The sequence below is a fragment of the Dictyostelium purpureum genome (genome assembly GCF_000190715.1).
Source record: "Dictyostelium purpureum unplaced genomic scaffold DICPUscaffold_215, whole genome shotgun sequence".
NCBI classification, from domain to species: Eukaryota; Evosea; class Eumycetozoa; order Dictyosteliales; family Dictyosteliaceae; genus Dictyostelium; species Dictyostelium purpureum.
In genome coordinates this window covers 24,018-38,830 of record NW_003519551.1, presented here as the reverse complement: position 1 = coordinate 38,830, position 14,813 = coordinate 24,018, and the positions used below count along the sequence as shown (strand labels likewise).

The window sequence follows — 14,813 nt, the reverse complement described above, 5'->3', positions numbered from 1 at the left end:
AATCCATTAAACAAAAATACTTTTTCTTTTTCTTTTTCTTTTTTTTTTTTTAAAACAATTAGAATAATTGTTATTTATAATTATTTTCTTTTTACATATTATTAATAATATTAAATTGAACATATTTAATAAATTTGTAAAATCTTTTTAATAAATATTTATTTCTTTTTTTATAATTATATTGAAAAAAAAAATTATTTTTATTCTTTTTTTTTTTTTATTTTATATTTTATATAAATAAAAAATTAATTTTATTTTGTTTAATATAAAAATGATTTGAATTAAAAACTATTATTATTATTATTATTATTATTTTATTATTATTATTATTTTTGAATTAAAAAGTATTATTTAAATGATTTTAATATGATTGGTATACCATAAACTATACATGAACCACCAACCAAATATTTCCATTCACATGATTTTCTGGCCATTGAAATTGCCAAACTTATATCTATTGACATCGGTTGACATTCATTTTTTTTTAAGTCTAAAAACCATTTATTTAAAAATGATTTGGTGAGTCTATCGCAATCTGAAGTTGGAACATCAAAAACATTACCTATAACTCCTTTACTACCTGCTAATAAGAAATCTAAAATTACACCTGTTGGTTCGAATTCGCCTTGTTCTTCGAGATGACCACTCTTACATCCCATTAACACTGCAACACTACACTTTTCTAATTTTTGAATACGATCGCCTCGGAAATATTGCTCACCAGAACCATGACCCATATAGAAAAAGATATCATGGTTTTCAAGAGCAGATTTATATTGTTGCTTGTTTGGGGTTTGACCAATAATGCCGCTCCATTCTGGGAACTTCTTTTTAAAGTATGGTGAAAAATATTCTTCTGTTTCTTTTAGGCCACCATTTGGATTAAGTAAATAAAACACACTCTTTGGGTCGATAACTGGCATTTTCTTTGAGAAACTATTTGATTGTTGATCATAACAAAGATATCTCTGGAATGTAAATGATGGTAATCTATAAAGTGAAAGTTGACCTAATGGTTCCATTGATTCAAACGGTATAGAATGAAGGTATTTATCTACAATCAATACAATTGGTTGTTTTTCCTGTGATAAAAATTCGGTCATTGATGGGGCAGAAAAATTTGCTAATGGTGTAGTTGGAGGTGATGTGGATAAAACTTGGTTACTATTGGATGTAAAGAGGCTAAAGGTATTTGAGGGATAACATTTCTTACATTCGCTTGATAATAAATTATAAATTTCGATAATTGATTGAAAATTTGGATGACCATCGAGAGTAGAAGCATTTTGATCTAAGGTTGGATACTCCATCAACTCTATAATACCATCTGTTATTGCTCTTTGACTAAGTATTGGGAAACCATAAAAGAGGCAATCAAATAAAACACTATCAAACTTCTTTATACCTTTGGTCTTTTTATTTGAACTTTCAATAAATAATTGATTATTTATAATTTCCATTAATGAATCTCTGGTTTGTTCATATCTTTCTTTTACTTGCTGATTTACTAATGACCCAATTAATAGTGTTTTCCATGGACCAAACAAAGAATCTACCAAAGATAACACCTTCCCAATTTCGAACTCTAGTGTTTTTCTCTTATAAAACCATGCTTTTCTACTATCTCCATTATCATTTGGTGTATTTTCTTTATTGTTAAACAAGTTTTCACTTTCAATAACCTTGAGATTACCCCTAATCTTATCTAAAATATTATATTTATAAATTAAATTTTCTCCAACTTCATCAATTTCTTTTTCCTCCTCTGATTCTTCAGATAGATTATCGCCATGGTTCAAATAGGAGCTTTCTATTTTAACGTTTGAAGCTGATGAAACAATTGACATTGCTTTCGATGATTTAATGTAATTTACATTTTCAAATTCTTCTGTATCAGTTGAATCACAATCCTCTTCGAGTTCCATTTCCATCTCCTCTTCCTCTTCTAAATCTTCTTTATCAATAAATTTACTATCATTACAATCTTCTTTTTCTTCTTCCTGCTTATTAATTTCTTCACTAAATAATTTGTTGCTGTTTGTTTCATTATTTAATAGTGGTATTTTTGATCTAATTAAAATTGGAATTTGGTTTGAAACCAATTTGCAGATGATAAAGTGCCCATCCTCAAAAGTCAAACTACAAGTGCTCCAATCGGTTGGAAGGTCGGTACTATAGATTTTCTTTAATTTATTTGTAAATGTAATATCACCAAGTTGGTTAGGTATATCAATGCCACCGTTCCAGGAAAATAAGGATTCTTTAGTAGATAATAAATGGTCTTGGTTCTTCATAACCTTCTCTGATTTTTGATAATGTAAAATGGACTGCATGTCATGCTTAGCTTTGATACCAATAGAAAGATTGATGAAATGGCAAGTTACAAATGGTAATAGTTGACCGGTGGTGAGAGCGAGGAATTTACAAATAAGAGAGTTTAACTTTATCAAATTATATTTTCCGACTCTATCAAATGACCTTAGTAACAACTCTCTGGCGGATGAAATTGATGGATGAACTTTAAAATTATTTACACTAATGGTTCTTGACCAAATTTTATCTTTATAATCGCTATCTACAGAAAGATAATATGCTCTACCCAGATGAAATTCTAAAATTGATAGGGTAATATCATTACAATATTTATGTTCTGGATCTGAATCTCTTGATTGGATAAGTTGTTCTAAAGAATCTATAGCTGAATCATATTTCTTTTGTGCAATTAATAATTTAATTATTTTACCTTTAATACGGAGTTCTAGAGATGACAAATGATTTTTAATTTCTTCAATATTCAAAAAACCTTTATTATCCCAAGCTGTAGAATCAATGATTTGGTCAATTACATTTGTCTGTTCATCTTGCTCGAGCTGTTGCATAAGCTGTTGTTGTTGTTGCTGTTGCTGTAGCTGTTGTTTTAAATTTGACTTTGACTTTACCAATGAATTTGCTGCTGCTGCTGTACTCTTCGATGATAATAGTTTAATTAATCTGGCCTCTTTTGGTGTTGAATCGTTGGTAATATTTAATAAATTGTTAAACTTTGATAATAATTGGTTTTCGTCGTTATATAAATTTTTAATATGCGAAAGTGATTTCTTATAATGGAGCTTTGATTTTGAAATAATTGTTTGTTTTCTATATAGATCACCCAAGAGCATATTTGAAAGAATTGATGGTTTTTGAAGGGATGGTTCGATGACACCAGTTTTAGATGAATGTCTTGATATTAAAAACAAAACCAATTCCAAATTAATTTTACTATCCACATAATTTTGCTTTGAATAAAATAACTCACCAATTTCAACAAGAAATTCACATGTAACTTTAATTGAACCATAAATAATACCAATTAATAACCCTCTTTCGTAATAATACTGAGCTTCTTTTGGTCTACCTCTAAGCTCAAATATACTTGAAATGTGTAATAACGAGTCTAAACATATTTTGAGAGATGCCCATTTACTACTTGTAACTGGAAGTAAACTAAACATTTCCTTTGTTGGTTGAGTCGATGACGATGATGATGGTGATTGATTTTGGCGGTTAGGTGTCTGTGGTTGCTGTTGTTGTTGTTGTTTTAATTCTTTCTTTTGCTCTTTTAATAAATCAATAGACTCTATTGGCATAGCAGTAAATATACATTGAATTAATTTATCTGAAACAACAAAAGCCATGGCGGAGTTGGTTTGTGAAACATAAATATTTGATACAGTTTTTGAAATTTTCATAAATATCGAAATATCGAATGATTTATAATTTGTTTCTATTTGTTTTAGACATTGGTTATATAAATTAATAATTTCATTGCAACTATTTAAAAAAATAAAATAAATATTAATAATTTTTTTTTTATAATTTTTTTATATGTTATAAAATACTTACACTGTATCATCAGAAGGATTTAGATAATACTTTAATTCATAGGAATGAATTGAATAATTTAATTGAAAAGATTCTAATTTTTCATTAATTAAAATTGGTTGATAAGATTTAATTAGCCTTTCATTTAATTCTAAATAATACTTTGATTTTGATATATTGTTTAATTCTAAAAAGTGAGAACTTATTAAATTATAACATTTTGAAATTTCTGTAAGATAACAAAGTGAACCACATGAAAAAAGACATTTTACAAAGCCAACAACTAATTTTAAAGCGAATATTGAACTAACATAGTCACCTTCAAAACTATATATATCGGCCATATTATAAAGAAGTGAAATTGTAGTATGTGGAGAGATGAATGATTTTAAGTTTTCTATAATATAAGGTTCATTAGAATTTGATTTTTGTTGAGGAATTGTAGCAGTTGCTGGTGGTTTAACTAATGATTCTAATAACTTGCACCAAAGATTTAATGAAAGCTTAAACTCTTTACTAATGATACTATTCTCTGATCCAATTGGTGAACGGAATCTATTTTGGTCAGTTGCTTTAATAAAATTACAAATGGACGTTGATGAAGTGTATACAAATAATTCGCTTTCGCTTTCGTGATGATATGGGGTATTTGATTTTAATTTTTGTTCTTCCTGATCACTTGATAAATATTTAATAATATCTTTACATTGATTTTGGTGTAATTCTACAAAAGTAATTGCTCTCCAAAAATGGACCTTGGCCAACTCATTAAATATTGCTGATTCGAATGGTTGATCACTTGCTAAATTAGTTGTTTTAATAAAATCTATTGATTGTTGGAATACTGATTCAATATCGTTTTGCTCTGGATTATAGAATCTTAGAACCTTTGCTTTTTCCATTAAAAATCTACCATGAAGTATTGGGTGGCTTTCGATAGGAAGAGCATTTAAAATTTTGTCAATTTGGATGTATAGCAGTTGGTGACCATTGATTTCGTTGATAATATTTGTAAAATTTAAAAGAGCCATATCGTAGAGTTGAATTTTAAAATCCAAATTAAAACTCTTATTATCAATAGAGACTATATCATTGATAAATAAAAGATCTGAATAGTTTGATTTGGTTTTTTGGGTTTGGTTAAAGAGGTGTAGTTGAGTAAATGCCAAATTTCTTAAAATCTCTTGAATAGATCTACGCTTTGATGAAGTGGTGTTATTATGAATTACCTCTGTAAAAGATTTCTTATCTCTAAGGAATGATTTAATTGATTCTACTGCATAGTGATGGGATTTTAAATAGTTTTTAACCTTTAAATAAACTTGGGATAAATAAAAGAAGCTTGATGATAAAGATTCATAGTGTTGTTCGATGGCCAATGCATTTGCGGCAACTAAAGCTGGACTATTAGAGGCAGGTTTACTTTTGATAACTAGCATTGACTTATCCAATAGTTTAATTGAACCCTCGAGGTAAAAGATTGCTAATTGATAATCGTGAGGTTGTGTGAGTTTATAAAAATGAGTACCAATATTATAGAAAAAACTTGAAAGCTCCTCCAAACCATTACCGCTACAGAACTCTAAGGAAATAGTAAGCAAGTCACGATTAATATCGTTAAATTGAGATTTAAAATCGTCTGGTATAACCCCTTGGAATCTCTTGAAGTATTCATAAAGAGAATACGAATAACTCTTTAAGAAATCGTCGATATAAAGTACATTGGCTGGATTCATTTTATTTACAGGTAAGAGTTTTTGAGATTGTTGGAATGATTGCATCCATTTAATTACAAGTGAAGGCATTAATAAATAATACTGATTGAACAATTGAATTTGTTGAGATATTTCGATTTTAAACTGTTTCTCTTTAAATGTTGACATTAAACCCTGTTCTATTAGACTTTGTAACAATAAACCTAAAATTTTGAAATAAATAAATTTTGAATCTACCAATAACATTGAATTTGTATTATCTATTAAAAACTCTGTATTCATCAATGCCTTTTCGGTTAACTGATGTATCATTAATAAAGTTTTGTGTAATTCTCTTTCCATTTCTGGGTTGTTTGAGTCATCTTGTTGCTTTTGTTGCTTTATTTTATTTGCCAATACCAAAGTCTTATTTGTCCAAAAATACAATTGTAATATTATTATTTCAGTTTGAAAATATTTTATAACTTCTCTATTTTCTTTTTTACTTTTTATATATTCACTTTGAATGTCAACCAATTCATTTAAAAACTGATAATTTTTCTAAATAAAAATAAAAAACTATTAGTATAAATACTCTTTAAATAAAAATCTGGGATAATGGATAAGTTATTTTACTTACAAGCTCAATTGCCCAATTTGAAATAACAGATAATGATGCAATAAATAATGGATCTAGTGTTGGTTGTGTTATCATTGATGAAAATAAATTTGATTTAATAATATTTAAAATATCTTGTAAAATTTTCCAACAATTTGGTTCTATTATAATAAAAAAGCTGCATTAGTAAATCTATAATTAGCCAAATAATAATGTTTGTGTATATAATATTTACCTATATAATAATTTTTTTTGTGAACAGCCAATAAAAATACTAATAGTCTATCAAAGAATCTGTGTGGTGAAAAAGTTTTTGAAAGTGAGCTCCAAGCTAAAAAACTACAGTGTAAAATGATAGAGTCTCTAATATCTTTGGGGAGAAGGTTATCTTCGGGTGATTTATATCTTTGAAGTATATATACAGTTCTATTATAAAATTTGACAAATAAAGCATCATGGTAGATATTTGGCTTATCAACAACTTCAAAACGACACTGGAACCATTGTTTATAAGACTCTATAAAATGTTGAAATAGTGGTGAATTGGGTGGTTGCTGGAGTAATTTTAAATCTTCAAAACATTGTAATTTAGTAAACATTGCATGAACAGTTGTCTTTTCAAAATAATCGAATTCGCTATCTGGATAAGTCTTCTGAACCACTGGCAGTATCTTTAAAAATTCGTTCATTGATTCGATGCATCTCTGTAACATTTTTTGCTCTGCAAATACACCACCGATTAATATCCATTTTTTATGTAATGAACATGAATTCTTTGTTACTGGCCATTGTGATAGTTGTTTTAACATTAAAACTTGACTCTCCAAAACAATCGATAACCCATCTTTGAATAATACTCTTTTCGTAAATAATTCATTTAATACTTTATTAATTCTATCTAATATTAATAATAAACTTTTTCCATCTCTAAATGAAAACATAAATAAAATAAAAAAATTAAAATTAATTCTGTATCCTTTTTATCTATTTCCTATTTTATATTATTTACTTTTTATCCATATATTCCTCTAAAACATTATTTATAATCAACAAAATTTCCTGTTGCAATTTTTCGTAATCATTCTTTCTTGTTTGTATTAACTTTTGAAACTCGTCTTTATTTTCGATGATTTGAAGAATCTCTTCAATTTTTGTAGACATTATTATTTATTAAAACATAAATTATTTATTATTTTATTATTTTATTTTATTATTTTATTAAATAAATAAAAGATAAATAATAAAATGCGTCTGTGTAGATATTATAATATTTAATATTAAAAGAAAAAAAATTAAATTATTATTTGTGTTATAAAAAAATAAATTCAAAAAAAAAAAAATTTTAAAAAATAAATTTATAAATGCAAAAAAAAAAAAATTGCCGCGAAATGGGAATCTTTTTCTTTAAAAACACACAACCAATAAATTGATCCAAATTTGGTAATTAAAATATATAAAAAGTAAATAATGAATAAATCTTTATTGGTTTAATTTAAAATAATAAAAATAACAAAGATAAAAACTATTGTTTTTGGTAATAATGATGCCAATTTGTTGGAACTACTATCCTTCTGATCTTCGGTTGTTGAATTTGAACTCGAGTTTGAATTTAAATTTTCGATTGATGAAGAAAAAATAGGCATTGGCTTGGATCTTTTTTTTGGCGAACGGGTAATATTTAATTCCTTGGTTATATTATTATTTAAAACTGTTGTGGTTGTTGTTGCTGTTGCTGTTGCTGTTGTTGTAATATTATTATTTATTGATGTTGTTTTTGACCTTGTTATATTTGTTGTTGTATTATTATTGTTATTATTGTCCAATGTAGCATTTGAAAATATTCTTCTTAATTCATCAACGGTATAACTTTTTGAGGAACTATCATAAAAACTATCACCAAAGAAATTATTATTATTGTTGCTGTTATGATCACCACTTAAGTGAGCTGGAATATAGCCACCAGTGGACGAGACAGATGAAGGCTTACCAGAATCAAGAGCAGTAGAAGCAGTTATTGATGCTCTTATAAAAGCACCAGAAGCATTAGAATCATCAGGGGTATTTGATGAACTTGATAAAGCATCGACATTTGTTGTTGTTGTTGTTGTTGTTGATGTAGCTATAGGACTACCAGGAGCATTAGAAGCAGCAGCTCTACCATCATATACAGATAACTGATATTGCATACTTGTAAAAACAACATTTTGGTGTTCAGTTGAGTCAATTGGAGTATCCCTAACATCTATCTTTACTTCTCTGTTATTAAACTTGTCTACCAATATATATTGACCCTCTTTGAAGAATTTGATAGTTGAACCAATATTTAATAAAACTTCGTTTGGAATATTTAATTTATCTAAAATACTATCTTTGGATGTTGTTGTTGTAGATTCTGAAAAAACCAATTGTAAAAAAAAAAAAATAATCAATAAATAATAAATCAATTTATTTATTGTCATTGTGTTTTATAAATATATGTTTTGGAATTATAAATATTTAAAATTATATAAAAATGAAAATGAGAAAAAAATTAAAATTTTTTATTTAAATAACATGTTTGATTAATATGTGATATTATTTACCTTTAAAAACTAACTAATTGATTTTAATACAATATTATACATTTACAATTATTATAAATAAATAAATAAAAAAAATATAAAAAAATTATAAAAATGAAAAAAATGAAAAATGAAAAAAACAAAAAAAAGATAATTGGGGTATCATTATATATTTAAATCAAATTATTTTTGGTGTATGTATCATTATTTTTTTAAATTTAAATAATAACACAATAAATTAAGAATAACCATATATTATCGGAACTGATAGGAATAATACGATATCAAATTAAACATGCTCAACTTCAATATTAAAAACTATAGTTCCGAAAATAAAGTAATAAATAATAAAACTAATAATTATAACTACCAATAAATAATAAAAATAAATAAAAATAGTCACACCCAACATTTCATTTTATATAAATTTTAAAAAAAAAAAAAAAAAAAAGATTGTTTGTGTGGTAACACACACAATTTTTTAAAAACCATTTTTTTTTATTTATTTTTATTTTAATAATTTTAAAAATAATAATTGTTTAAACAAATAAATTAATTTCTTTGTATAATTATTCAAAACCCCAAAAATTATAATCATTGATTTTTTATTAAAATAGAAATAATCATTTTCAAATAATTTATTAATTTGTTATATTATTATTTAATTTATAAAATTGATGAGCTGTATTATGCATCGGAATTATTTGGAACAAGAAAAAAAAAAAAAAAAAAAAAAGAAATAATTGTAATTCTAGAACACAATTATTTCTTCAAAGAATCTTTTGTGTAATTTTTTAAAATAAAAAAAAAAACAAAATGAAAAAAAAATAAAAAAAAAAAAAATTGGGATTATTGGGCTATTTTCTTTTTATGTATCTTTGTTTTAAACAACCACCACCTGTTTCTATAAATTGCAAAAAAATAATCATAATAAAAATAATAAAAAAGCTTGAATAATTATTTTGATTTTGATGATTTTGTGTGAGTGTGTTAAAATATTATGATTATAATCACAAAAAAATAAAATAAAAAAAAAAAAGTTGAAAAGGCACAACAATAGTATCTGATTGCAAAATAAATTTTTTTTTTTTTTTTTTTTTTCCTTTTTTTTAATAATTATAATAAAATTAATAATAAAAATCTACTCAAATTTTTAAACAACATGACTCCTATCACATAAAACCTTGGAAAATTACAAAGCATATTTTATTTAAATTTTTAATTTTTTTTAATTTTTTTAATTTTTTTTTTTAAAAAAAAAATCAAAAGGAAATTGAATTTAAAAATTTTTTTTTTTTTTTTTTTTTCAATAATTGTTATATAACAAATAATATATATATATAAACATGAGAAATTTATTACTCTTAGTATTAATTTCTGTTTGTTTAGCTGTCCCAGCTTTATCATTCAACAGAGATTCAAACTGGATCCAACACAACAGAGCTGGCAAACATGAAATTGTCAACTTCCATGTTGCTCTTAACCAAAGAAACCTCGATGTCCTCGAATCCACTTTATTAGATGTTTCAAACCCAGAATCACCAAACTACGGTATGCATTAAAATATAAAAAAAATAAAAATAGAAAAAAAAAATATAAATAGGAAATAAAAAAAAAAAACAATTGTTTTTTTTAGGAATTTAAAAAAAAATAATTTTAAAAAAAAAAAATAATGATCATCAAAAAATAAAGAAATTAATATTAATATATGAATAAAATTAAATAAAAATAGGTAAATATTGGGATATGGAATCAGTCCTTGCTTTAGTTGCCCCAGAACAATCAGTTGTCGATCAAGTTGCTCAATTCTTAAGAAACAGCGGTTGTCAATCAATTGAAGTTCACAGTGATTTCATCAAAGCCTCTGCTCCAGTCTCAGCTGTTGAAAAAATGTTCTCTGTTGATATGTTCAACTACAAACATGCCCACAAAGCTGGTCAAACTTTAGTTCGTTCAAAACAAACCTACACCCTTCCAAAAGAAATCAGAGAACACGTCCACATTGTCACTGGTCTTTCTGAATTACCACACTTAAAGAATGGTCCAAAAGCCCACAAATTAAACACCAAAGCCTCACCATCATCAGATCCAGGTATTGTTGTCCCAGCCACCATTCAAGGTTTATATGGTATCCCAACTGGTTACAATAACCACAAAAATACCTCACTCTGTTTAGCTGAATTCTCAGACGATCGTTCATACAATCCAAAAGATTTAAATACTTTTGCCTCTAAAACCGGTACTCCATTAATCAATGTTGTTAAAAACGTTGGTCCATTCCAACCAACTAACCCAGATTTAGAATCAACTTTAGATGTTCAATATGGTGGTGCTATTGCCGAAACTGCTCAAGTTTGGTTCTGGACCGTCGATGGTTGGATGTTCGAATTCTCATCAGCTCTTGCTGAACAATACCCAGCTCCATACATTGTCTCAATGTCATGGGGTTGGCCAGAACCATTACAATGCGAAAGCGGTATTGGTAACTGCCAAAACGGTGAAACCTCAGAACAATACGTCGATCGTGTTAACACTGAATTCCAAAAGATCGGTTTACGTGGTATCACTTTATTAGCCGCCTCAGGTGATCAAGGTGCCCCAGGTGACAACAATCCATCATGTAACAACAAAAACAAACCAATTTCAACCATTTTCCCAGGTGCCTCACCATGGGTTACTTCAGTTGGTGCTACTATGTTATCAGCCCCATCATCATCAGCAAGCGGTGACAACAGCGATATCCCAGTTTGCGGTATCCACCACTGTGCCACCTCAACCTCCGAACTCGTCTGTTCATACCCAGCTGCTCTTATTACTACTGGTGGTGGTTTCTCAGACTACAGCCCACGTCCATCATGGCAATCAAGTGTCGTTGAAACCTACTTAAACTCAGGTGTTGCTTTACCAGCTTCAAACTTCTTCAACTCATCAAACAGAGGTTTCCCAGATGTCTCTGCTTTAGGTCACAACTACTACGTCGTTGCTGGTGATCAAATGCAAGTTGTCGATGGTACTTCATGTTCATCACCAGTCTTTGGTGCTATCGTTGCTTTATTAAACAGCTACCGTTTCAACAACAACAAATCACCACTCGGTTTCATTAACCCAGTCCTCTACGCTGCTGCCGCCTCAAACAATAACGCCTTCACTGATATCACCACTGGTGACAATAAATGTACTGAAGCCTGTTGCGCTAAAACTGGTTATTTAGCCACCAAAGGTTGGGATCCAGTTACTGGTTTAGGTACTCCAAACTTCAAAGGTTTATTAGCTTACGTTCAAACCCTCCAATAAACTTTTAAAAAATTTTATTTCACTTTTAAAATTTTATATATAAAAATAGTAATATTAAGTTAAAACTTTAAAATAAAAAATAGTAATAATATTTATAAAAAAATACAATAATTTATAAATTTTAAAAAAAATTTCTTTATTTTTTATTTATTTGTTAATTAATTATTTCTTTTCCATTTCTTATTTTTTTTAATCTAGATTTATTTCTATTATTATAATTTTCTTTATATAATTGATTTTTTCATTTCTCTATTTATCCAATTAACACATAATGTAGTGTTTTTATTTCTTTTAAATTTGTTATTACTTCGAAAAAAATAAATTAAATTAAAATTAAATTTTTGGATTTTTTTTAAAAAAATAAAAAAAAAAATTTTGTTATTATTGACCACAACACACAAAAAGGTAAATTATAAAATTATTTGTTTTTATATAACTATTATTTGTTTCGTTAATTATTTTTTTTGGTATTTACATATTTATATATATAAATAATCAATATTTAAAATTATAATTTTATAAACTTTTATTTTTAAACTTGCATTTTTTAGCTGTTAAAAACGGTTGCAATGACAAAAATAATTTAAATTTTCAAATTTAAAATATTTTTAATTTTTTTAAATTAATTTTTTTTTTTTTTTTTTTTTTTTTGCAAATCATAAGCCAAATTTTTTCTTTTTTTCTTTTCTTTTTTTTAATAATCACACATCACACTATCACACACACGGTAATTTACATACCACTTTCTAATCTTTTTACTTTTATATAATATCTAGATATAATTAATATATCATTATTATATAATAACAAATTATAATTTTAATTATAAACACACACAAAATTACAAACTTTTTTAAATAACAACACTTTAAAAAAAAAAATGGCAATTATTCCAACAGTCGTCGGTAAAATTCAAGTTATTTTTGGCCCAATGTTCAGTGGAAAAGTATGTTTTTATTAAAATTAAGGTTATGTTGTTTCTGTATTAATTTTTTTTTTTTTTAAATTAAAATTAGACAACCGAACTTATTAGAAGAATTAAAAGATTTAACTTTGCTAATAAGAAATGCTTATTAATCAAATATAGCAAAGATACTAGATATAACGATAATATTGATAAATCATTTTTAGTCACCCACGATAAGTAAATATCAATTTTAATGCATATTATGCATTATTTAAAAAATCCGAAAAAAAAACTAATGTTTTTCAAAAAAATTTCTTAAATTTTTTAAACTTTTTTTTTTTTACCTTGCGCGCCATTTTTATTTCACACAAAACAGACAAAACTACCAAGCTTTCCCATGTTCAATTTTAGAAGATATCAGAGAACAAGCTGAAAAATATGACGTCATCGGTATTGATGAAGGACAGTTTGTAAGTCTTAATATATATCCCATTTTTTTATTTATATTTTTATTAATCTTTTAAAATATTTATTGAACTATTAGTTCCCAGATGTCGTTCAATTTAGTGAAGAATTAGCAAACCAAGGCAAAACTGTTATCATTGCAGCTTTAGATGGCACTTTCCAAAGAAAACCTTTTGCATCTGTCATTGATTTAGTCTCCAAAGCCGAAGTTATCACCAAATTGACCGCTGTTTGTATGGTTTGTTATAACGATGCTGCTTTCTCCAAACGTATTGTCGATGATGATAACATCGAGTTGATTGGAGGTATTGATAAATATATATCAGTTTGTAGAGGCTGTTACCATAAAGACACCTCTATGAAAACCTTAAAATCAGTTCGTAATGTTCACGACAAAGCTCTTAGCGGTGCCGTTGTAGCAGCCCATGATCAATTCTACCAAGATGGTCCACAAAATATGGCAGTTGATGATATTCATTTAAACAATGACTACTAAACTGTCAATATTATATTTAATCTACTATCCTTTTGTTTTTCCGCCAACAACCAACCAAAAATCTCATCCCCCAGCTGTGTGTAAACCTTTTGCTTTTTCCTTTTAAAGAAATTGCTCTGTAATTTTAAAACATCATATGTTTAAGTGATATTAATCACTATAGTTTTCGAAAGAATAACCTTTTTGTATAATAGTTTTCCGAACCAACAAACAAATCAAAAAAAAAAAAAAGAAAAAAAATTAAATTAAATTTTATATTTTTCTATTTTTAGTTTTTTGATCAACCGCAATAACAATCAAATAATAATAACAACTACTAACAACAACTCATTCTTTTCAACTAAATTATTTAATATGGTTTTTAAATCATATAATAAAAAACTTTGTAAATATTCTCAAAAAAAATTAAGTTTAGTTTTTACTTAAATTATTGAAAAAATTCTTTTAAAAATTTTAAAGTTTTTTATTTTTATTTATTTTTTATTTATTTTTAATTTTTTTATTTTTTATTTTTTTAAAATTTTAATTTTTTTTTTTTTTAATAATAGTTTATTTTTTTTAACAAGGTGTGTTATAGTGGTTGTTTTAATTAAGTTTGTGTGTGTTTTGGTGTGTTTTCTATTATAATTATACATATTATTTTATTATTTATTATTTTATTAATAAAATTTTATTTTATTATTTTTTATTTTTTTTTAAAATTTTTTAATTAAGTTTTTCCCATTCTCATTAAGTTTTTTTTTTTTTTTTTTTTTTCTTTCATAGTACAGTTTTAGGTGTATGTTATTGTATAATTTATTATTTATATAATATACAATAGTGTGTAAAAGAGAAAGTGTATTATAGTTGTTTTTTTTTTTTTTTTGTTGGCTTTATTATTTAAATAATTTTTTATTTTTTATTTTAAATT

At 26.0% G+C, this 14,813-nt stretch overlaps 4 protein-coding genes across 4 annotated transcripts; 2 read left to right on the top strand and 2 right to left on the bottom strand.

Annotated features, from left to right (window-relative positions):
* Positions 1 to 172: 172 nt before the first annotated feature.
* On the bottom strand, positions 173 to 7,341 carry DICPUDRAFT_49103 (uncharacterized protein; the record flags this gene model as incomplete). The annotated part of the gene is made up of 5 exons (XM_003290245.1): positions 173 to 3,816; positions 3,889 to 6,122; positions 6,202 to 6,341; positions 6,416 to 7,107; positions 7,190 to 7,341. The coding sequence occupies 5 exons, from the start codon at positions 7,339 to 7,341 to the stop codon at positions 348 to 350; spliced, it is 6,687 nt and encodes a 2,228-aa protein (XP_003290293.1). The 3' UTR covers positions 173 to 347.
* Positions 7,342 to 7,667: 326 nt separating this feature from the next.
* On the bottom strand, positions 7,668 to 8,639 carry DICPUDRAFT_154797 (uncharacterized protein; the record flags this gene model as incomplete). Its single annotated transcript, XM_003290244.1, has 1 exon — positions 7,668 to 8,639. The coding sequence occupies one exon, from the start codon at positions 8,637 to 8,639 to the stop codon at positions 7,668 to 7,670; it is 972 nt and encodes a 323-aa protein (XP_003290292.1).
* A 1,448-nt stretch (positions 8,640 to 10,087) lies between these two features.
* DICPUDRAFT_154796 (uncharacterized protein) lies at positions 10,088 to 12,035 on the top strand (the record flags this gene model as incomplete). Its single annotated transcript, XM_003290254.1, has 2 exons — positions 10,088 to 10,292; positions 10,474 to 12,035. The coding sequence occupies 2 exons, from the start codon at positions 10,088 to 10,090 to the stop codon at positions 12,033 to 12,035; spliced, it is 1,767 nt and encodes a 588-aa protein (XP_003290302.1).
* A 719-nt stretch (positions 12,036 to 12,754) lies between these two features.
* Positions 12,755 to 14,349, top strand: DICPUDRAFT_49097 (calmodulin-binding protein ThyB). The gene is made up of 4 exons (XM_003290253.1): positions 12,755 to 12,981; positions 13,052 to 13,179; positions 13,319 to 13,412; positions 13,487 to 14,349. Exons 1-4 carry the CDS (start codon positions 12,916 to 12,918, stop codon positions 13,901 to 13,903), a joined length of 705 nt encoding a protein of 234 aa, XP_003290301.1. The 5' UTR covers positions 12,755 to 12,915; the 3' UTR covers positions 13,904 to 14,349.
* Positions 14,350 to 14,813: the final 464 nt, after the last annotated feature.

What these genes read in the sequence shown, in the direction of transcription:
- DICPUDRAFT_49097 (XM_003290253.1), top strand. Translation starts at nt 12,916, where the DNA reads ATGGCAATTATTCCAACAGTCGTCGGTAAAATTCAAGTTATTTTTGGC. An exon ending in GCCCAATGTTCAGTGGAAAA is followed by an intron (nt 12,982 to 13,051) that starts GTATGTTTTTAT and finishes AATTAAAATTAG; the next exon opens with ACAACCGAACTTATTAGAAG. An exon ending in GTATTGATGAAGGACAGTTT is followed by an intron (nt 13,413 to 13,486) that starts GTAAGTCTTAAT and finishes TTGAACTATTAG; the next exon opens with TTCCCAGATGTCGTTCAATT.